The sequence below is a fragment of the Staurois parvus genome, unplaced genomic scaffold (assembly GCF_062004578.1).
Source record: "Staurois parvus isolate SC_StPar_1 unplaced genomic scaffold, SC_StPar_1.0 ptg002756l, whole genome shotgun sequence".
Taxonomy (NCBI): domain Eukaryota; kingdom Metazoa; phylum Chordata; class Amphibia; order Anura; family Ranidae; genus Staurois; species Staurois parvus.
The window spans coordinates 88,987-113,384 of NW_028320552.1; the positions used below are offsets into that span (position 1 = coordinate 88,987).

General features: G+C 47.2%; 1 protein-coding gene across 2 annotated transcripts in view; it reads right to left on the reverse strand.

Annotated features, from left to right (window-relative positions):
- Positions 1 to 20,368: 20,368 nt before the first annotated feature.
- LOC149429181 (uncharacterized) overlaps positions 20,369 to 24,398 on the reverse strand; it is a 55,286-nt gene continuing 51,256 nt past the window's right edge. For both annotated transcript variants that reach the window (XM_089666636.1, XM_089666635.1), the window contains exon 21: positions 20,369 to 20,719. In XM_089666636.1, coding sequence (XP_089522762.1) covers positions 20,647 to 20,719 — 73 coding nt within the window. In that variant the 3' untranslated portion in view covers positions 20,369 to 20,646. The remainder of the gene's footprint in view (positions 20,720 to 24,398) is intronic.

The window sequence follows — 24,398 nt, forward strand, 5'->3', positions numbered from 1 at the left end:
TGGACGCCATAAGTGGCACAGATGACTTCGATGGATGCTGTACGTGACGCAGATGGTCCCACTGGACACCGTGAAAGATGTGGAAAGCTACGCTGGACGTCGTGATTGACGCAGACTTTGGTGGATGCCATAAGTGGCACAGATGACTTCGAACATTGTGATTGACGCAGACTTTGGTGGACGCCATAAGTGGCACAGATGACTTCGATGGATGCTGTACGTGACGCAGATGGTCCCACTGGACACCGTGAAAGATGTGGAAAGCTACGCTGGACGTCGTGATTGACGCAGACTTTGGTGGATGCCATAAGTGGCACAGATGACTTCGAACATTGTGATTGACGCAGACTTTGGTGGACGCCATAAGTGGCACAGATGACTTCGATGGATGCTGTACGTGATGCAGATGGTCTCACTGGACACCGTGAAAGATGTGGAAAGCTACGCTGGACGTCGTGATTGACGCAGACTTCGGCGGACGCCGTAAGTGACGCAGATGACTTCGCTGAATGCTATGACTGATACGGGCGACTTCGCTGGATGCCGTGAAAGATGCGTAAGAGTACACTGGATGCTGTGATTGACGCAGACTTCGGTGGACGCCATAAGTGGCGCAGATGACTTCGATGGATGCTGTACGTGACGCAGATGGTCTCACTGGACACCGTGAAAGATGTGGAAAGCTACGCTGGACGTCGTGATTGACGCAGACTTTGGTGGATGCCATAAGTGGCACAGATGACTTCGAACATTGTGATTGACGCAGACTTTGGTGGACGCCATAAGTGGCACAGATGACTTCGATGGATGCTGTACGTGATGCAGATGGTCTCACTGGACACCGTGAAAGATGTGGAAAGCTACGCTGGACGTCGTGATTGACGCAGACTTCGGCGGACGCCGTAAGTGACGCAGATGACTTCGCTGAATGCTATGACTGATACGGGCGACTTCGCTGGATGCCGTGAAAGATGCGTAAGAGTACACTGGATGCTGTGATTGACGCAGACTTCGGTGGACGCCATAAGTGGCGCAGATGACTTCGATGGATGCTGTACGTGACGCAGATGGTCTCACTGGACACCGTGAAAGCCGTGGAAAGCTATGCTGAACATTGTGATTGACGCAGAATTTGGTGGACGCCATAAGTGGCACAGATGACTTCGATGGATGCTGTACGTGACGCAGATGGTCCCACTGGACACCGTGAAAGATGTGGAAAGCTACGCTGGACGTCGTGATTGACGCGGACTTCGGTGGACACCGTAAGTAATGCACACAACTTTGATGGACGCTGTAATTGATGTGGGCAACTTTGCTGGACGCCATGATTGACACAGACCTAGGTGGATGCTGTAAAATACCGGATTGTCTCGATATTTTGTTAACTTGAATTGATGAGACGTCCAAAATAGGAAGTCCTTCCAGCTCTTTCAGAAACTCAAACATTGATTTAATAATAATATTGCATAAAATTAGAAATAAAATATTGGAATACAGAATGTTTAGATAATGTCCAAAAAATATAGTTAGGTTCTTGAGATAAAAATTGTATGTAAAATTTTGTGTGTGTGTGTTGTGAATCTGTAGGCTTCTTAGCCCAGCTTCTAAGAAGTGTGTGTGCCCCCAGGGGTGGACTGACAACTCATGGGGCCCCTGTGTCCTCGCCCACACCCAAAAAAGCCTATGAAAAAGCCAATGAAAGGGACCCGGGACATCTCATGGGGCCCCCTACTGAGCCCCGGCCCTCGGGCAGTGCCCAAGTGCTTGAATGGTCAGTCCGCCCCTGTGTGCCCCCAAAAAGTCTTTGTTCTGCTCTTTAACCTCCCTGGCGGTATGATTATTTCAGATTTTTGGTGCTGAAAGCGGTACCATTTTTTTGCATGGAAATATGTTTTTTTTTTATTGTAGGGCTGTAATTTTTAGGAATAACTCACTGAAATCTGTCCGGACAAGAGTCTAGTAAACATCCCGGGGAGGATAAAATTTGAAACACGAAATCATAAATTATAATTTAATAAATAATCATAAAAATAATAATATAATAATAATAAATTTAATTTAATAATATAATCAAACCAAAAACACTGAAATGTGAAATAGAGCGCCAAGTTCGCACATCGCTGAGCAAAGTCGCAGAATCGTTTTCACTGTTTGATGACGAATTTCCCCCACGAATCATTATCACTCAATTCTGCAAGTGGTTCTGATTTACTATCGCTGTTCTCTAGCCGGTCTAAAACCGCTTTTAACCTAAAGTGACGCTTTTTGGACGCCATGGACGTTTCTCAGTTTCCAGGCAGAAAGAACAGTAAAAATGCAGGCAGGGCGCCGGACAAAGCACTCGGGACAAAATGTATGTGAAATGGTTTGATACAGTAATGGAATACTATGTGATTTTAGTGATTTTAGTGAATGTCACTTTTTGTCATTTTTGAATTTCCCGCCGTTCTGTCCCCCGTACGTCCCGACGCTCACAGGGGACGGAACCCAGATGACAGATGCTGTCATCCGCCGGATTACATTGTCGGGGACACTGCAGGAGGGACATCGCGGGAGCGCAGGACAAGGTAAGTGATACAGGGATCGTGGAGCAGCGCCGCATGGTATTCCCGAGTGTAGCTCGGGGTTACCGCTTGTGGTACTGAAACCTTACCCCGAGCTACACTCGGGAATACCGCCAGGGGGGTTAAGGAGCAATTCAGCCCCCACCTTCTCCTAAAAGTGAGCGGGTTTTCCTTTCTGTCTCTTATAGTCCTACAACGATATTTGGCAACAAATGAAGAGCAAACCCTTCAATCTTCTCCCCTCCCCCAGGAGAGAGTCTGAAATGTAATCCTTGGGACCTCTAGTCAAACTTCACTGACATCCCATCATTCAGAGGGAATGGGATGTGTTACACATATATATTATTATTAGCTCGGACACGGCCAATGACAGATCTGTGTACCGGCCCCGTTTCCAGTACCATATGACCTGCTGTGACCAATCACAGCAGGTCACATGACAGTTGTATACAATGGATGGCTTCATTCATGCCATCCATTGTATACTAGTGTGTCTAGCTGTGAATGGTCACAGCGATCACATGCACAAGCTGGGCCAATCACAGCCAAGCTGTGTCATGTGATTAGCCGTGGCCAAATCACAGCTAAGCCCAAAGAAAAAACCCTGAATGAATCGAGTTCATTCAGGTAAATGATTGCTTATAGCAAAGTAATTCTTTGCTATAAGCAAATTGTGTAAAAAAAAAAAAAATACTGATCACTTCCCCAAAGTAGTACAATGTTACTATGGTAACATTGTACTACTTTAGTCATAGTGAAATATGAAAAAAAATCTTAAAAAAAGAAAAAATTAAAAAAATGATAATAAAAAAATAAAAAAAAAATTATAAATTTTTTTTTCGTACTTTCAGCAGTCAGTGTCCCTGATCACCGCCATGCCAGTTATATGATGATTCTTGAGAACGCCCTGTGGGTGGGGCGAAACGCGTTGACGCACTTCCGGTCCGCCGTCTTTCTGGTTAACGTCACTTCCGGTGTTTGGAACACACGTCGGCTTATGCGGTTCAAGCGGTCATCTTGGAGGTGGAAGGCTGTTCATCCTCTGCAGTGACTATAGAAGCGTGAGATCCCTATATCTACATTCTGGAAATTGATTATCTTGAAGCCATTGAGGCTATTAAACAAGGCTTTTAATTTTATTTAAACATGTGAGTGGCCTTATTCTATCTTTATATTCTATATGGAGTGGCAGGATTACACTATTGTCAGGAATGGACTTGCCAGTAATGGTGGGACTCACCTGCCTTGTGGGCTGCAGTACCAGGGCTGGCCAGCGGGTGCTCTCAGCAATCAGAGACTCACCCCTGCAGTCAGCCAAACACCTGAAGCTGATTGCAGGGGTTGTATTTAAGGAATGGCCAGACTCACAGTCAGGGCCTTGGTGTGTGTTTTTCCATGGGCCCCTGTATCTTGTATCCTGTGTTCCTGTTCCTGCCTGACTTGTTGCCGACCCTGCCTGATCCTGACCTCTGCTGACTTCTCCTGTTTGATCCCTGGCTTGTGACCCCGACCATTCTCTGCCTGACCCTCTGCACCGCGCTGCCCGTGAGTTACTGAACCCAGCTTGTGACCCCGACCACTCTCCCGCCTGTTCCTGGTACTCCGTTTGCCCATTTGCTACTGACCCGGCCTGCCTGATGACTCTTGCATTGCATGTATTGTTATCTGTAGGTGGTTTGGTTTGTTTGCACTGTGTTTATGTTTAGTTTTGCACTGCGTTTTGTATTGTTAGTCTTAATAAATCATATTGTTTATACCATATCTGAAGCCTGCGTTTCCCTGTGTCAGTCCACACACCTCTGGTCATACCCGGAGCCCTGACAACTATGTAGTTTTTTTTTCTCTGCACACTATTGAGGAATAGAGTGGAGATGATTGCTATACCATAGCAGGGTGAAGAAGGAGATTTGAGTTCCTTTGGAGGGGTTATAGGATCCCTTATATCCTATAAGGCTTACTACTCACCTCCATCTGGTGAGTGCGGTCAACATTATTTCTCACGTGGTGGAAAGGTGGAAGCACATTTGGAATATTTTTGATTTTTTTTTATTGGTTTTGATGGGAATAAGGATATATATATATATATATATAATTTTTTTTTTTTCACGGACACTTATTATGAATTTAGTGTTTATTTATTTGTGTTAGTTTAATTTTAGATTTTGTGCTGTTTTTGCGTTGTTTATGATTGGTGTTTTTCACTGGTGCACAGCTGCATAATCATATAGTTTTTTTCTTTTTTTTTTTTTGGGGATATATACTTTTGGTTTTATATGATGATTCTGTACTGCACTGGTGACTGTATGTAAAAAAAAAAAAAAAAAAAAAAAAATTGTGAAAATTATTTTTTTTATTTCTTAATTTCCGAAAAATAACAAAAAAATTAGAACTTCAAAAAACTCGCCATGCCTGTTATGAAATACGTCGCACATTTATGAACATATACACAAAGGTTCCATCTGCGTCTCCACACAGGAAAACAAATTTAAACTGTACTCCAGATGGTACAGAGTACCTTCCCTGCTTCACAAATTCGATCCTAATGTCTCGGATTTGTGTTGGAGATGTCACCAGGAGATAGGGACACTCTTACATGTATGGTGGGACTGCTCTTTGCTACAACCCTTCTGGAGGATAGTTCAAACCATAATTACGCAAGTGACTACGTACGCTCTAGACCTCTCTCTCCCGCACAATTCCTGCCCCACCACTCCTCACTCCCTTTTAAGACGTACCGTAAATCGTTGGCCCTGTATATGGTGAACGCAGCAAAACAGTGTATCCCAGTACATTGGCGCTCCACACATGTCCCTACTATTCGAGAATGGTTTACCAGGATCAACAAAATTGAGGAAATGGTGGAACTGATTTCTGTGTCGCAGGAACGCCCCGAGAGATTCAGGAAAACATGGGGATTTTGGAGTCACTTCAAAACCACCAATACCTACCACACAGCACTACATGACCAATCTAGACCCCCAGACTGAATGGTTATACATAATGATGTTTCAGAGAATGCCCAGTTCATTAACCTCCTTAGCGGTATTCCCGAGTGTAGCTCGGGGTAAAATGTCAGTACCAAAAGCGGTAACCCCCCCCGAGCTACACTCGGGCTTACCATGCGGCGCTGCTCAGGGAGTCCCTTCAGGGCTTACCTTGTCCTTCGCTCCCACGATGTGTCCCCTGCAGCGTCCCCGGCCATCTCCTCCGGCCGATGCCGGCATCCGGCTTCCGTGTTCCGGTCCCTGTGACGTCGGGACGTACGGGCGCCGCCGGCGGCAGGAAATTTGAAAATTAAAAAAAAATGTCATTTTTTTCAAAACGATTTTACATAGCTGTTTCAACCCATTTCACATACATGTTGTCCCGAGTGCTTTGTCCTGTCCCCTGTCTGCATTTTGATTGTTCTTTCTGCCTGGAAACTTAGAAAAGTCCATGGCGTCCAAAAAGCGTCCCTTTAGGTCAGACGCGGTTTTAGACCGGCTAGAGAACAGCGATAGTAAATCAGAACCACTTGCAGAATTGAGTGATAATGATTGGTGGGGGAAATTCCTCATCAGACACTGAAAACGATTCTGCGACTGAGCTCAGCGATGTGCGAACTTGGCGCTATATTTCACATTTCAGTGTTTTCGGTTTGATTATATTATTGAATTAAATTTATTATTATTATTATATTATTATTTTTTATGATTATTTATTATATTATAATTTATGATTTTGTGTTTCAAGTTTTATCATCCCCGGGATGTTTACTAGACTCTTGTCCGGACAGATTTCAGTGAGTTATTCCTAAATATTACAGCCTACAAAAAAAAAAATACATATTTCCATGCAAAATAATGGTACCGCTTTCAGCACCAAAAATCTGAAATAATCATACCGCCAGGGAGGTTAAGGAGATTTTAGATTTACAATTAGATGGGTTGAAAACTTGTTGCATAACGGGCGTTGGAGTTTTTGAAATATATCTTGTCCTATTGAGTGTCCATATGCATATCATCTGCTAAACTAAATGATGACTTTACCGGCTCGGCTCCTACATAAGAATATGATCCATTTAACCGCACTTGTCTGTCCTTCCATTGCTTCTTCTCCTTCCCCCAAATTTATTATTATTGTTTTTTTTGTTTTGTTTTGTTTTTCCCTCCACCCCCCCCCCCCCTCCAATTACACCACTTCACATTCCTTTCTCTAAGCTTCATTCTTCCTTTAGTAAATACTCACATCATCCACATTGCCTCAACAGAATATAGCAGTTACTTCTTTACAGACGCAGATATCTCCAGGTAACACACATTCTCTAATCCGGATACACAATACAGAACACACAACCTTTTCAAAGCTACCCTTACCCGACACTTCGTACCCCCCCATCATAGAAGCTCATTATGACATGGGTCAGTTCCCTTTACTATGTACATTACCTCGTCTAGTAAACTCTTCATATCTGCAGATATGTAATATACGCCTGTCTTGCTGCATTGTTACGCTAGGATTGCATTGTAATCTACATGTCTGACCCGTCTGCGATACGGGAAGCCATTTATTGTGTCTGTTCTCGGACTGCGATCCGTAGTTGTATTTGCTTTGCTATGCCTTATTCTTTAATAAAATATTTTTGGAAGAAAAAAAAAAAAAAGAAATACGTCGGACTGTCTACTTTGCAAAAAGGGGTAATTTGGGGGATATCTGTCCTGTCCTGACATTTGGGGGATATCTGCACTGTTCTGACATTTGGGGGGATATCTGTACTGTCCTGACATTTGGGGGAGATCTGTACTGTCCTGACATTTGGGGGAGATCTGTACTTTCCTGACATTTGGGGGAGATCTGTACTGTGCTGACATTTGGGGGATATCTGTCCTGTCCTGACATTTGGGGGGATATCTGTACTGTCCTGACATTTGGGAGATATCTGTCCTGTCCTGACATTTGGGGGATATCTGTACCGTCCTGACATTTGGGGGATATCTGTACTGTCCTGACATTTGGGGGATATCTGTACTGTCCTGGCATTTGGGGGATATCTGTACTGTTCTGACATTTGGGGGATATCTGTACTGTTCTGACATTTGGGGGATATCCGTACTGTTCTGACATTTGGGGGATATCCGTCCTGTTCTGACATTTGGGGGGATATCTGTCCTGTTCTGACATTAGGGGGATATCTGTACCGTCCTGACATTTGGTGGATATCTGTACTGTCCTGACATTTGGGGGGATATCTGTACTGTCCTGACATTTGGGGGATATCTGTACTGTCCTGACATTTGGGGGATATCTGTACTGTTCTGACATTTGGGGGATATCTGTACTGTTCTGACATTTGGGGGATATCTGTCCTGTCCTGACATTTGGGGGATATCTGTACCGTCCTGACATTTGGGGGATATCTGTCCTGTCCTGACATTTGGAGGATATCTGTCCTGTCCTGACATTTGGGGGATATCTGTACTGTCCTGACATTTGGGGGATATCTGTACTGTCCTGACATTTGGGGGATATCTGTCCTGTTCTGACATTTGGGGGATATCTGTCCTGTTCTGACATTTGGGGGGTATCTGTACCGTCCTGACATTTGGGGGATATCTGTCCTGTTCTGACATTTAGGGGATATCTGTACTGTCCTGACATTTGGGGGATATCTGTACTGTTCTGACATTTGGGGGATATCTGTCCTGTTCTGACATTTGGGGGATATCTGTACTGTCCTGACATTTTGGGGATATCTGTACTGTCCTGACATTTGGGGGATATCTGTACCGTCCTGACATTTGGAGGATATCTGTACCGTCCTGACATTTGGGGGATATCTGTACCGTCCTGACATTTGGGGGATATCTGTACCGTCCTGACATTTGGGGGATATCTGTACCGTCCTGACATTTGGGGGATATCTGTACCGTCCTGACATTTGGGGGATATCTGTACCGTCCTGACATTTGGGGGATATCTGTACCGTCCTGACATTTGGGGGATATCTGTACCGTCCTGACATTTGGGGGATATCTGTCCCGTTCTGACATTTGGGGGATATCTGTACCGTTCTGACATTTGGGGGATATCTGTACCGTCCTGACATTTGGGGGATATCTGTACCGTCCTGACATTTGGGGGATATCTGTACCGTCCTGACATTTGGGGGATATCTGTACTGTTCTGACATTCTTGGACCTCAAGAAATTAGATTGGCTGTCAGTACTTCAGGATTGATCAATATTCAGATCTATACCATAGTTTGTGAACTCTATAACTTTCCTACAGACTAAATAATACATTTTAATTTGGGTTATTTTCACCAAAGACATGTAGCAGAATACATCTCGGCCTAAATTTATTAAGAACAATTATTTATTTGCAAAATAAATAAACAAAGAACAGAACAGAAACAAAGAAAAAAGTGTTTTTTTAAAAATTTCTGGTCTTTTTTTGTTAATTTAGCAAAAAATAAAAACCCCAGCGGTGATTAAATACCACCGAAAGAAAGCTCTAGTTGTGTGATAAAATTTTAGTTTGGGTACAATGTTGTATGACCGCGCAATTGTCATTCAAAGTATGAGAGCGCTGAAACCTGAAAATTGGCCTGGGAGGGAAGGGGGTAAAAGTGCCCGGTATGGAAGCGGTTAAATATTATCCTGTATGCTTTAGAAAATTGAATTCTAAAATCAAAAGGATCATCACTAATAGTAGTTCTTAAGGAGTCTAAGATTTCCATACTAGGTGTTTCCTCTCCAGTAGTGCATAACAACAACTGACGCAATCGGTCTGATGCATTGCTATGAACTTCCACATCATCCTCATTAATATATGGCGTCTTGGTTAATCAACGTGTCATAAAGTTGGGTACCCAAAATCTGAAGAGAAAATTTCTTTGTTCCTCATTCAGGCAAAAGTTATTGCACAAAATTTCAAAACCTCTGAATTATGAAATGCATCCGCTTTCATATCATAGGCTGGCATATCCTTCAAAATTTTCATGAGCTGATCAAGGATCTTAAGATTAAGTTCTGCCGCTTTATCCATTAATTTTCTCTTTAGCATTGCTTCATGATCATGCAGATCATCTTCTATAAACTGGATGTCTGGTACAAAAGATTTTCGTCTCTCTACCTTCGTATTTCCACAAATTATTTTTATATCATTCGGTAGTTCAGATAGCTGAATATCTTTTGTTTGAATTGAACTTTGCAGGTGAACTATTTGCTCTGTCAAAGTCTGGCAATTAGCACATACACTGTTATCTTGCTCCGACTTCATTACACAAGCAGCATTCCTAGGAACCTCAAAAATCATGGCGTTAAAAACATTAACTAACTTCATTAGCAGGGGCGGACTGACAACTCATGGGGCCCCCAGGCAATAGGGGATCATGGGGCCCCTGTGTCCTTGCCCAAACTCAAAAAAGCCTATGAAAAAGGTACCAGGGGCATCTTATGGGGCCCCCTACTGACCCCGGGCCCTCGGGCAGTGCCCGAGTTTCCAAATGGTCAGTCCGCCCCTGTTCATTACATTTCTAACTTGTTTGCTCAATTTCTTAAAGGAAAACCTAGATTTTTCTACCGTAACCTCCTTAGCGGTCTGATGATGTCAGTATTTCTGTGCTCAAAGCGGTACATTTTTTTGCATGGAAATATGTCGTTTTTTTATTGTCGGCCTGTAATTTTTAGGAATAACTCACTGAAATCTGTCCGAACAAGAGTCTAGTAAACATCCCGGGTGTGATAAAATTTGAAACACGAAATCATAAATTATAATTTAATAATCATAAAAAATAATAATAATATAATAATACATTTAATTCAATAATATAATCAAACCAAAAACACTGAAATGTGAAATAGAGCGCCAAGTTCACACATCGCTGAGCAAAGTCGCAGAATCGTTTTCAGTGTCTGTTGAGGAATTTCCCCCACCAATCATTATCACTCAATTCTGCAAGTGGTTCTGATTTACTATCGCTGTTCTCTAGCCGGTCTAAAACCGCGTCTGACCTAAAGGGATGCTTTTTGGACGCCATGGACGTTTCTCAGTTTCCAGGCAGAAAGAACAGTAAAAATGCAGGCAGGGCGCCGGACAAAGCACTCGGGACAAAATGTATGTGAAATGGTTTGATACAGAATGTTATACTATGTGATTTTAGTGGATTTAGTGAATGTCACTTTTTCACATTTTTAAATTTCCCGCCAGTTCCGCCCCCCGTACGTCCCGACGTCACAGGGAACGGAACCCGGAAGACAGATGCCGGCATCGGCCGGAGGACATTGCCGGGGACACTGCAGGAGGGACAAGGGAAGTGAAGAAGAGATCCCGGAGCAACGCTGCAGTGTATTCCCGAGTGTAGCTCGGGGAGGGGGGGTTACCGCTTGTGGTGCTGAAACTTTACCCCGAGCTACACTGTATATATATATGTATATATACAGTGGGGATGGAAAGTTTGGGCACCCCAGCTAAAAATTTGTATTAATGTGCATAAAGAAGCCAAGGAAAGATGGAAAAATCTAGACATTCTTATAATATGTCAACAAAAGTTAGATTTTATTTCCATCATTTACACTTTCAAAATAACAGAAAACAAAAAAATGGCGTCTGCAGAAGTTTGGGCCCCCTGCAGAGTTAATATCTTGTACTGCCCCCTTTGGCAAGTATCACAGCTTGTAAACGCTTTTTGTAGCCAGCCAAGAGTCTTTCAATTCTTGTTTGAGGTATCTTTGCCCATTCTTCCTTACAAAAGTCTTCCAGTTCTGTGAGATTTCTGGGCTGTCTGTCACGCACGGCTCTTTTAAGGTCTATCCATAGATTTTCAATGATGTTGAGGTCAGGAGATTGTGAAGGCCATGGCAAAACCTTCAGTTTACGCCTCTTGATGTAATCCCCCGTGGATTTTGAGGTGTGTTTAGGATCATTATCCATTTGTAGAAGACATCCTCTCTTTAACTTCAGCTTTTTCACAGATGGCATCAAGTTACCATCCAAAATTTGCTGAAATTTTATTGAATCCATTTTTCCTTCTACTCGTGAGATGTTCCCTGTGCCACTGGCTGCAACACAACCCCAAAGCATGATTGATCCAACCCCATGCTTCACAGTTGGACAGAGGTTCTTTTCATTAAAATCTGTGCCCCTTCTTCTCCAAACGTACCTTTGCTCATTCTGGCCAAAAAGTTCAATTTTAACCTCATCGGTCCACAGAACTTGTTTCCAAAATGCATCAGGCTTGTCTATATGTTCATTTGCAAAGTTCAAACGATGATTTTTGTGGTGAGGACGTAGAAGAGGTTTTCTTCTGATGACTCTTCCATGAAGACCATATTTGTACAAGTATCTCTTTATAGTGGAATAGTGACCACAACTCCAGTGTCTGCCGGATCTTTCTGGAGGGATCGTGCAGTCAAACATGGGTTTTGAATTGTTTTTCTCACAATCCTGTGAGCTGTTCTGTCTGATATTTTTCTTGGTCTTCCAGATGTTGCTTTAACTTCCACTGTTCCTGATGACTGCCATTTCTTAATTACATTCCGAACAGAGGATATTGACATCTGAAAACGCTTTGCTATCTTCTTATAGCCTTCTCCAGCTTTGTGAGCGTCAACTATTTTCAGTTTCAGTTTTCTAGACAACTGCTTAGAAGAACCCATGGTGCTGATTGTTGGGGCAAGGTCAGATGAGTCTGGGCATTTAAAACCTTTGAGATTGACATCACCTGGTCTTCCCAGACGATGATTGAGAACAATCCATGACACTGGCAGGTCTCAGCTTGGCAAAGGGGGCAGAGCATGCTATAAATTCTGCATGGTGCCCAAGCTTTTGCAGACGCCATTTTTTTGTTTTCTGTTATTTTGAAAGTGTAAATGATGGAAATAAAATCTAACTTTTGTTGACATATTATAAGAATGTCTAATCTGTAATTTGATGCCTTTTGAATATTTTTCCATCTTTCCTTGGCTTCTTTATGCACATTAATACAAATTTTTAGCTGGGGTGCCCAAACTTTCGATCCCCACTGTATATATATATATATATATATATATATATATATATATATATCAGGGGCGGACTGACAACTCATGGGGCCCCCGGGCAATAGGGGATCATGGGGCCCCTGTGTCCTTGCCCAAACTCAAAAAAGCCTATGAAAAAGGTACCAGGGGCATCTCATGGGGCCCCCTACTGACCCTGGGCCCTCGGGCAGTGCCCGAGATTCCAAATGGTCAGTCCGCCCCTGATATATATATAATCTCCCAAAAGTAATCTTAATGTAAAGTTATATCATATATAAATATCTTAATCAAGAAATATTACAGTATACATTTTGTAAGCTTAACATGTATGAAAAAGATTCTTACAATTCTCTCATTAGTGAAACTTTAGTTCCTACCCACAGAGATGGGGGGAGATGGGGGAGGAAAGCTAACTAACCAATTCATGATTAATTACTACCACATGTTGCTTGAACGTGGAGAGAAAACCCAAGTTATATATATATTCACATAGACTATAGACTAACAAAAGAACAAATAAAAATATAATAACTCATTATGAATGTAGAGAAAAAAACCCAAGATATATATATATATATATACACATATATGTATATTCACATAGACTATAAGGGGTTTATTTACTAAAGCTGGAGAGTCCAAAATCAGACTCCCTTCTGCATAGAAACCAATCAGCTTCTAACCTCAGCTTGTTCAATGAAGCTTTAGCAATGAAACCTGGAAGCTGATTGGTTTCTATGCAGAAGGGAGTCTGATTTTGGACTCTCCAGCTTTAGTAAATAAACCCCTAAAAGTCTATTTATCTTACTTTTCCCAATCTAGAACACATAGAAATATAACAACTCAATTATTCTAGTAAGATCCAACCAGGGGCAGACTGACAACTCATGGGGCCCTCGGGCAATAGGGGATCATGGGGCCCCTGTGTCCTTGCCCAAACTCAAAAAAGTCTATGAAAAAGGTACCAGGGGCATCTCATGGGGCCCCCTACTGACCCCGGGCCCTCGGGCAGTGCCCGAGTTTCCAAATGGTCAGTCCGCCCCTGGATCCAACACATCCATACAGATGTTAGAACTGTTAATAAGCAGATATTAGATATTAGGTTATGGAAAGCTTCTAACAACTTCCTTGCAGGAGGAGTCAGGCAGTGTGCAAGGCAAGCCCAATCACTCTTCCAGTCCAGCAGTTGGGGGGCTTCCTATATCTCACATCACAGGACAGTGTATACATCCACCTGAAAAAGGAGAAAAAGTCCCTGCCGGCCGCAATCTATGGACTTCCCAGCTCCAGTCCCAAGAAGTGAAGAGATGGGGCCCCCCTCAGCCCAGCAGGGAGAAGGATTACCTGGGACTCTGGTGGGGAATATTACAGGTGTACCTTAGTTTACGAATTTAATGCGTTCTCCGGGACTTTTCGTATTGTGAAAAATCTGTAAACCAAAACGCGGTTTCCCATAGGAATGCACTGAAAACCAATTAATCCGTTCCGGAGGTCAAAAAAAAAAAAATTATTTTATCTGTTCAAAACTCTTTATAAAGTGCATTTTAAAGGCATAAATACTGTACAGGGACATGATTAATCAAGCAATAACTCCATGCAAAAACCGCTCCAACACCTCCACACACAACGCCACGTGCTACCCACAGACTCCAGTATGCACGGGGCCGGCGCTATAAACCTCTCAGGTGCAATGCATCATGGGGAAACGTGCTTCGTATTGCGGAAAAGATTTGTAAACCGAGGTATTATTTTCAATGGATTTTTATTCATAAACCAAAAATTACGTTAACCGAGGAACGCCTGTATATGGTATACATTGACTATACAGTATCTCCCAGAAGTGAGTCCCCCCTTCCCCCGGACTGTATACAATGTATATATATTTATTTATTTGAGGTACTTCTATAGCGCCATCACTTTACATAGCACTTTACACATATATTGTACATTTACATGAGTCCCCGCCCCCGAGGAGCGTACAATCTAAGGTCCCTAACTCACATTCATACATACACATACTAGGGACCATTTAGACAGGATCCAATTCACCTACCAGCATGTCTTTGGAGTGTTGAAGGAAACCGGAGTATCCGGAGGAAACCCACGCAGACACAGGTAGAACATGCAAACTCCAGGCAGGTAGTGCAGTGGTTGGCATTCGAACCAACGACCCGAGTACTGCCAGGCGGAAGTGCTAACCATTTAGCCACTGTGCTGCCCATACACACAGTATCTCCCAGAAGTGAGTCCCCCCTCACATTTGTGTAAATATTTGATTCTCTCTTTTCATGTGACAACACTGAAGAAATGACACTTTGCTACAATGTGACGTAGTCAGTGTACAGCTTGTATAACATGGAAATTTGCTGTCCCCTCAAAATAACTCAACACACCGCCATTAATGTCTAAACCGCTGGCAACAAAAGTGAGTCCACCCCTAAGTGACAAGGTCCAAATTGGGCCCAAAGTGTCAATATTTTGTGTGGCCGCCATTATTTTCCAGCACTGCCTTCACCCTCTTGGGCATGGAGGTCACCAGAGCTTCACAGGTTGCCACTGGAGTTCTCTTCCCCTCCTCCATGACGTCATCACGGAGCTGGTGGATGTTAGAGACCTTGCGCTCCTCCACCTTCCGTCTTCCACTCCTCCATGACGACATCACGGAGCTGGTGGATGTTAGAGACCTTGCGCTCCTCCACCTTCCGTCTTCCACTCCTCCATGACGACATCACGGAGCTGGTGGATGTTAGAGACCTTGTGCTCCTCCACCTTCCGTCTTAAGGATGCCCCACAGAGGCTCAATAGGGTTTAGGTCTGGAGACATGCTTGGCCAGTCCATCACCTTTACCCTCAGCTTCTTTAGCAAGGCAGTGGTGGTCTTGGAGGTGTGTTTGGGGTCGTTATGTTGGAATACTGCCCTGCGGCCCAGTCTCTGAAGGGAGGGGATCATGCTCTGCTTCAGTATGTCACAGTACATGTTGGCATTCATGGTTCCCTCAATGAACTGTAGCCCCCCAGTGCCGGCAGCACTCATGCAGCCCCAGACCATGACACTCCCACCACCATGGGGCCCCAGACCATGACACTCCCACCACCATGGGGCCCCAGACCATGACACTCCCACCACCATGCTTGACTGTAGGGAAGACACACTTGTCTTTGTACTCCTCACCTGGTTGCTGCCACACACGCCTGACACCATGTGAACCAAATCAGTTGATGTTGTTGTCATCAGACCACAGGATATGGTGGAACATGAAGGGGTGGATCTTAAACAAGAAGGAGTGGAACAAATTTAGATAGGGGAGGGGCACCCAATTTTAGCCTTGCCTATGGCAGCACAAAACCAAAATACACCACTGACAAGGACCATCTCTCTCTGTATATATAACAGGGACCATCCCTATATAACAGGGACTTATGAGAATTATATACACTCAGTAGAGGGACAGAACACAATAAAAGGTCAGAGGGGTTTCGTTTCTACAACAGGGACTATCCCTATTTGGTCCCTTCAGACGAGGCGGACTTCTCTTGGTCAGCGGGTGATCACAGGCCCATGTCCGCTCTGCTATTCAGGGCGCTATGGGGTGGTCAGATGGAATCGGATTGCCTGACCATATCCACCTGTCGTCTCATCCGCTGGACCGATCCCCATCCGTCTGCTCTTAGGGCTCAGAATCAAATCGGATACTGGCGGGTGTCAGAGGATGGCTGGTCCAATCGAGTCCTTATCGGACCATCAGTGTGAAAAGGGACTTACTCAGGGACATGGAGGCTGCCATACACAGTAGTGGGTGAGGTAGAGGGACTGGTCTCCAGGTCAGGGACCCCAAGTACTGTGACATGCTGTGTATACAGTGGGTGAGCAGTCCCATGCAGCCAGTGTGGTCCTGGTCTTGGCGTAGCACACGCACAGGCAGTGGACATGTATAAACACACAGGTGAACAGCACCCCCTCCCCGATTCCTCCTTCTAATGATCGAATGTGTCCTCCATGGAGAGGACAGAGGCTGGACATTGGGAGTAGCGAGCCCCTGGGAGGTGACTCCAGCTGGGCTCTGCGGAATGCAGGGGAATCAGGTCCCCCAAGGATCCCGGTCAGTCCGCCCCTGGTTAGGAAAATTAGGCGGCCGCGAGGCCCCCAGGAGTGAGAGGCCTTAGGCAACCGCCTCATTGGCCTAATTAGAGAGCCGCCTCTGTAAAAAAGTAACCATCTATGGCCAACCTTAAGCCCCCGGTCACACCAAAGCTGATTTTGAAATCGTGCGACTTACAGTGAAGTCGCACGATTTCAAAGTCGGGTGAGATGCCGACATCTGACACAGATGTCTATGCAAACCGTAACAAAAGTAGCCCATGTACTACTTCAGAAATCAGTGCGGCTCCGACCAAATCGGAATCACCCTGATGTGACCGATCTAATAGCAGACAATAGGGTGCGACTTGGCATACGATTTGCAAGTCGCAGGGCATACAAATCGCATTCCAAGTCACACCGATGTGACCGGGGTGTGAGGACAAGTTCACACTCCATGCGTTTCAGTTGCTTTTTTTTCTGCTTCCAAAATGCACAGAAAGTCGGTGATATGGCTGTCCATGTCATAGTTAACATCAGTGCTGCAGTTCTAGTGCGAATATGCTGCATTTTTCCTGCACAGAACTGTACTGTAAAACGCATCAAAAACGCACCAGAACGCGCCCCCCGCCGCCCCCCCCCCCGGTCATGCATATACTTTCCTGCAGGTGATCCCTCTGTGCTGGCTGCTGGCTCAGTGTCAGAGCGACATGGGTGGACAGGCACTGCTGCCTTTGCCTCTGCCTGTTGCATTGCTCGCTGCCAGCCTGCCACCTTTCTTCTTCTGCTGCTGATTCCTTCATCACTTACTACACCATGCTGCAGGTGGGGATGGGTGACACGCAATGCTGCAGGTGGGGATGGGTGAGATGAGATGCTGCGGGTATGGGTGGGTGACACGCAATGCTGCAGGTGGGGATGGGTGAGATGAGATGCTGCGGGTAGGGATGGGTGAGATGCAGTGCAGCAGTTGGGGATGAGTAACATGCAGTGCAGCACTTGGGGATGGGCGACACGCAATGCTGCAGGTGGGGATGGGTGACACATCATGCTGCGGGTGGGGATGGGTGACACGCAATGCTGCAGGTGGGGATGGGTGAGATGAAATGCTGCGGGTGGGGGTGGGTGACACGCAATGCAGCGGGTGGAGATGGGTGACACACAATGCTGCGGGTGGGGATGGGCGACATGCAATGCAGCGGGTGGGTGACACGCAATGGTGCGGGTGGGGATGGGTGACACGCAATGCAGTGGGTGGAGATGGCTGACACGCAATGCTGCCGGTGGGGATGGGCAACATGCAATGCAGCGGGTGGGGGTGGGTGACACGCAATGCTGCGGTTGGGGATGGGTGACACGCAATGCAGCGGGTGGAGATGGGTGACACACAATGCTGCGGATGGGTGACACGCAATGCAGCGGGTGGGGGTGGGTGACACGCAATGCAACGGGTGGAGATGGGTAACACACAATGCTGCGGGTGGGGGATGGTGAGATGCGATGCTGCAAGTGGGCATGGATGACACGCAATGCTGCAGGTGGGGATGGGTGAGATGCGATGCTGCAGGCGGGGATGGGTGAGATGCGATGCTGCAGGTGGGGATGGGTGAGATGCGATGCTGCGGGTGAGGATGGGTGAGATGCGATGCTGCAGGCGGGGATGGGTGAGATGCAATGCTGCAGGTGAGGATGGCTGAGATGCGATGCTGCGGGTGGGGATGGGTGAGATGTGATGCTGCGGGTGGGGATGGGTGACACGCAATGCTGCAGGTGGGGATGGGTGAGATGAGATGGTGGGGGTGGGTGACACGCAATGCAGCGGGTGGAGATGGGTGACACACAATGCTGCGGGTGGGGATGGGCGACATGCAATGCAGCGGGTGGGTGACACGCAATGGTGCGGGTGGGGATGGGTGACACGCAATGCAGTGGGTGGAGATGGGTGACACGCAATGCTGCTGGTGGGGATGGGCGACATGCAATGCAGCGGGTGGGTGACACGCAATGCTGCGGTTGGGGATGGGTGACACGCAATGCAGCGGGTGGAGATGGGTGACACACAATGCTGCGGGTGGGGGATGGTGAGATGCGATGCTGCAAGTGGGCATGGATGACACGCAATGCTGCAGGTGGGGATGGGTGAGATGCGATGCTGCAGGCGGGGATGGGTGAGATGCGATGCTGCAGGTGCGGATGGGTGAGATGCGATGCTGCGGGTGGGGATGGGTGAGATGCGATGCTGCAGGCGGGGATGGGTGAGATGCGATGCTGCAGGTGAGGATGGGTGAGATGCGATGTTGCGGGTGGGGATGGGTGAGATGTGATGCTGCGGGTGAGGATGGGTGAGATGCGATGCTGCAGGTGGGGATGGGTGAGATGCGATGCTGCAGGTGGGGACGGGTGAGATGCGATGCTGTGGATGGGGATGGGCAACATGCAATGCTGCGGGCGGGGATGGGTGACACGCAATGCTGCAGGTGGAGATGGGTAAGATGCGATGCTGCGGGTGGGGATGGGCGACATGCATGATGAGGGTGGGGATAGGAGACACGTGATGCTGCAGGTGGGGATGGGTGAGATGTGATGCTACAGGTGGGGATGGGTGACATGCAATGCTGTGGGTGGGGATGGGTGAGATGCGATGCTGCGGGTGAGGATGGGTGACACGCAATGCAGCAGGTGGGGATGAGTGATACGCAATGCAGCGGGTGGGGATGAGTGATACGCAATGCAGCGGGTGGGGATGGGTGACGTGCATTGCAGCGGGTGGGGATGGGTGATACGCAATGCTGCAGGTGGGGATGGGTGAGATGCGATGCTGCAGGTGGGGATGGGTGAGATGCAATGCTGCGGGTGGGGATGGGTGACACGCAATGCAGCAGGTGGGGATGAGTGATACGCAATGCAGCGGGTGGGGATGAGTGATACGCAATGCAGCGGGTGGGGATGGGTGATGTGCAATGCAGCGGGTGGGGATGGGTGATACGCAATTCTGCAGGTGGGGATGGGTGAGATGCGATGCTGCGGGTGGGGATGGGTGAGATGCGATGCTGCGGGTGGGGATGGGTGAGATGCAATGCAGCGGGTGGGGATGGGTGACATGCAGTGCAGCAGTTGGGGATGGGTGGCATGCAATGCAGCGGGTGGGGATGGGAGAGATGCAATGCTGCGGGTGGGGATGGGTGACATGCAATGCAGCGGGTGGGGATGGGTGACACGCAATGCAGCGGGTGGGGATGGGTGACACGCAATGCAGCGGGTGGGGATGGGTGACACGCAATGCAGCGGGTGGGGATGGGTGACACGCAATGCAGCGGGTGGGTATAGGTGAGATGCGATGCTGTGGGTGGGGGATGGGTGACACACAATGCTGCGGGTGGGTATAGGTGAGATGCGATGCTGCGGGCGGGGATGGGTGACACACAAATCATGTAGTGTTTCCATATTATTGTCTAACCCTCTGTATTTAAATAAAAAGGTCTTATGCCCGGAGTTGAGATATAAAGCCCATCACTTCCCCGCTGACTCCATTACATTTCACCACAATGGTAAGATTTCACCAAAACCCTGAACTTTATTAGAAAATGCAATCTTGCTCCTACCGACCACGAATATCTTATACCCCTCCCCCCCCCCCCCTCCCCGGCCTGGAATATCCTGGATTATCCAGTCTGTGTGCAAATCTTTGTCGAATTCAAGAGGAAAATAAAACTATGAAACCGTTGATGAAATGTTTTTATTCTGTACAATATAAAGTCATCACGGCTCTCGTCCCGTCTTCTGGATGAAGTCGCCATATTATAACCGCAGCACGAAGCACCATATTGAAGAATACAAAATACACAATTTTTGCGCTCAGTATTGGCGACCATTCATCGCTGTTTCTTGATACAGATCACGGTCGGTATGGTGAATCCAGAGAGGTCTTCGGCGTCTTGTCCACTCTCCGCAGAGATGTCGCTGTATCCCGGAGCCGGCGTTCTATGCATCATCTTCATCCTCAGGTCTTCATAGGACATTGGATTTTGTAGCCGACTACGTATGCCTGGACATACACCCGGACCTGGTTGATCCTGCCAGGAGACACCAAGATTCAGAAGCTAGCAACACCAAAACCCAAGAGCAGCTCTGCCAGACTTTTTGAGCTTTCTTTAATTTTAGAGTAAAAAAAAAATACATATTTTCTAGGGGGGCCCAACCAATTAAGAAACCAATCCGAAACACACCAGCAAGTCCTGAATGGATCCAAAAAAAATGAAGGTTTTGGAGTGGCCTAGTCACAGTCCGGACTTAAATCCGAATGAGATGTTGTGGCATGACCTTAGACAGGCTGTTCAAGCTGGAGAACCTTCCACCGCCTATCAGTGCCCATCCTTGGTGCATATCAGTGCAGCAGCATCAGTGCCACCTATCAGTGCTGCCTATCCGTGCCACCTCATCAGTGCTGCCTATCAGTGCCCATCAGTGCTACCTATCAGTGCCCATCAGTGCTGCTTTTCCGTGCTGCCTCATCAGTGCCGCCCATCATTTCTGCCCATCAGTGCCACCCATCAGTGTCACCTATCCATGCCTATCAGTGCCACCTATCCGTGCCACCTCATCAGTGCCGCCTATCAGTGCCCATCAGTGCCACCTATCCATGCCCATCAGTGTCGCCTATCCATGCCCATCAGTGCCGCCTATCCGTGCCCATCAGTACCGCCTATCCGTGCCCATCAGTGCTGCCTATCCATGCCCATCAGTGCCCATCAGTGCCACCTATCCATGCCCATCAGTGCCCATCAGTGCTGCCTATCCGTGCCCATCAGTGCTGCCTATCCGTGCCCATCAGTGCCGCCTAATCGTGCCACCTCATCAGTGCCCATCAGTGCAGCCTCATCAACGCACATCAGTGAAGGAGAAAAATTACCTGTTTGCTAAATTTTCTAATAGAAAAACTTTTTTTTTTGCTCTTTTTTTGTTTATAGCGCAAAAAATAAAACCCCCAGCGGCAATTAAATACCACCAAAAGAAAGCTCTATTTGTGTGAAAAAAATTATAAAAATTTCATATGGGTGCAATGTTGCATGACCGTGCAGTTGTCGTTCAAAGTGCAACAGCGCTGAAAGCTGAAAATAGGCCTGGGCAGGAAGGGGGGGGGGGGGGGAGTGCCCGGTAGGTGAGGGGTTAATAGCAAAAAGTCCAAAATATTGTTTTTCTTTATCAAAATGGTCGGTCTTTTTTTGTTTATAGTGCAAAAAATAAAAAAAACTCAATCAAATACCACCAAAAGAAAGCTCCCTTTGTGAGGGAAAAAAGGACGCAAATGTCATTCGGTTGCAATGTTGCATGACTGCGCAATTGTCAGCTAAAGAAACGCAGCACTGTATTGCAAAAAATGGCCCGGTCAGGAAGGGGGGGGGAGGGGGAATCCTCAGGATGGAAAACCCTCCAATGCGGCTAAATTGAAACAATTCTGCAAAGAAGAACGGAACGAAATTCCTCCACAGGGATGGGAAAGACTCATCGCCAGTTATCGCAAACGCTGGATTACAGTTGCTGCCGCCAAGGGTGGCGCAACCAGTTCTTAGGTTTAGGGGGGGGGCAATTACTTTTTCACATAGGGCAGGTTTGGACAGCTTTTTTCCCCTTAACCCCCCTTGGCGCCGGCGCCTCCCGGCCCTTTAAGGGTTTCAGAAGCTGGGAGGCGGGGCGGGGTTTAGGGTCATGTGTTCGCCGTGACACGCCGCCACGGCGGTCACATGATCGGGAAAGGTCCCAATCAAAAGAGGAGATCGGGACCTTTCCGTGAGTACCGGACATGTGTGCTGGGAGCGTGTAGGGCGTGGCGCTCTCAGCACATGTGTTTTCTTTTAATAGAACGCAAATGTGCGGCCGCTTGGCGTCTGGGCCCACAGACCGGGAGGTCGCACATTTGCGTGCAGCCGGCGCCAAGTAGTTAAATATAAATGGACTTTTGCACTGACATTAGGGTGTTAATCCTCTGGAGGGCGAGGGGTTAGGCTACAGCAGGCAAGCAAAGAAAGTATGCAAAACATGCAGAACGGGTCAAAGAATAGAAACACGGGCCCCAAACAATGTCTATAACAAGAGCAACTGAAAGGGACACCATACTGGAACCACACATCACCTTCCCTGTAAAAGAGGCAAGAGGGGCCAGACGGGACTCTAGCCTGGACTAATCCAATATAGTAGAAAACATTATTTTATTTATTTCAGGTACTTATATATCGCCGTCAATGTACACAGCACTCTACATATATATTGTACATTCACATCAGTCCCCGCCCCCGAGGAGCGTACAATCTAATGTCCCTAACTCACATTCCTACATACACATACTAGGGCCAATTCACCTACCAGCATGTCTTTGGAGGGTGGGATGAAACCAGAGTACCTGGAGGAAACCCACGCAGGCACAGGGAGAACATGCAAACTCCAGTCAGGTGGTGCCGTGGTTGGATTTGAACCAATGACCCGAGTACTGCCAGGTGGAAGTGCTAACCATTTAGCCACTGTGCTGCCCACAAACATGAAATATTGACATTCACGCTACAAGTATTTGTACCGATAAGGGCCAACAATGTATGTACAAAATCTGCTTGAAGATATCTAAGGAGGCCCTACGGGGCCCGGGCAATAGTTGGGACAGCTATTTACATAGCGTTTGGGGGTGATAAGGACAGAAAGAGATGCGAAAAGAAAGGGTGAGTGGGGAAGGGATGTCACCGGCCCCGGGGCATACGGTCAGGACTGGGGAAGGATGGGCCCGGCTGGTCTCAGTGTCGTAAACTCAATGAGGGGCCCTTGGTCTTACGGACTTGCTTCCAACAGAGCTCAACCTGTACCCTGTTTAAACAGCCAGTAATAGTTTGAAGTCATCAGTGCATGGAAATCCAATAATACCGTGTGTTTGTGAACTTGTGTGTGTATTCTTAACAGAGCTTGTGAGACTCTCCATCTCCCTGATATCCTTCGCCCTTCTTATCCATTGTTGTATTGTGGGGGAGAGGCTGGACCAACTTCCACAATGCCGGAATGCGTGTCGCGTTCTCCTGATGGCATCACGCTCTTCCAACCCCTGCACTCTGTGCTTCACACACTCCAGACCCCTGCTCCCCATGTTTTATGCACTCCTATCCCCTCCTATCCCCTGTCACATAGGCATGTGCACGGGGTGTGCTGGATGTGCCTGGGCGCACCCTAATCACCCCATGCGCCAGTGGCATACTCCTGAACTCGGCCCTCTGTATGCAGCACACTCCTGAGCTCAGCCGTCTGTACGCAGCGCACTCCTAAGCTCAGCCGTCTGTACGCAGCGCACTCCTAAGCTCAGCCATCTGTACGCAGCGCACTCCTGAGCTCAGCCGTCTGTACGCAGCGCACTCCTGAACTCGGCCCTCTGTACGCAGCGCACTCCTGAACTCTGCCCTCTGTACGCAGCGCACTCCTGAACTCGGCCCTCTGTACGCAGCGCACTCCTGAACTCGGCCCTCTGTACGCAGCGCACTCCTGAACTCGGACCTCTTTACGCAGAGCACTCCTGAACTCGGCCCTCTGTACGCAGCGCACTCCTGAACTCTGCCCTCTGTACGCAGCGCACTCCTGAACTCTGCCCTCTGTACGCAGCGCACTCCTGAACTCTGCCCTCTGTACGCAGCGCACTCCTGAACTCTGCCCTCTGTACGCAGCGCACTCCTGAACTCGGCCCTCTGTACGCAGCGCACTCCTGAACTCGGCCCTCTGTACGCA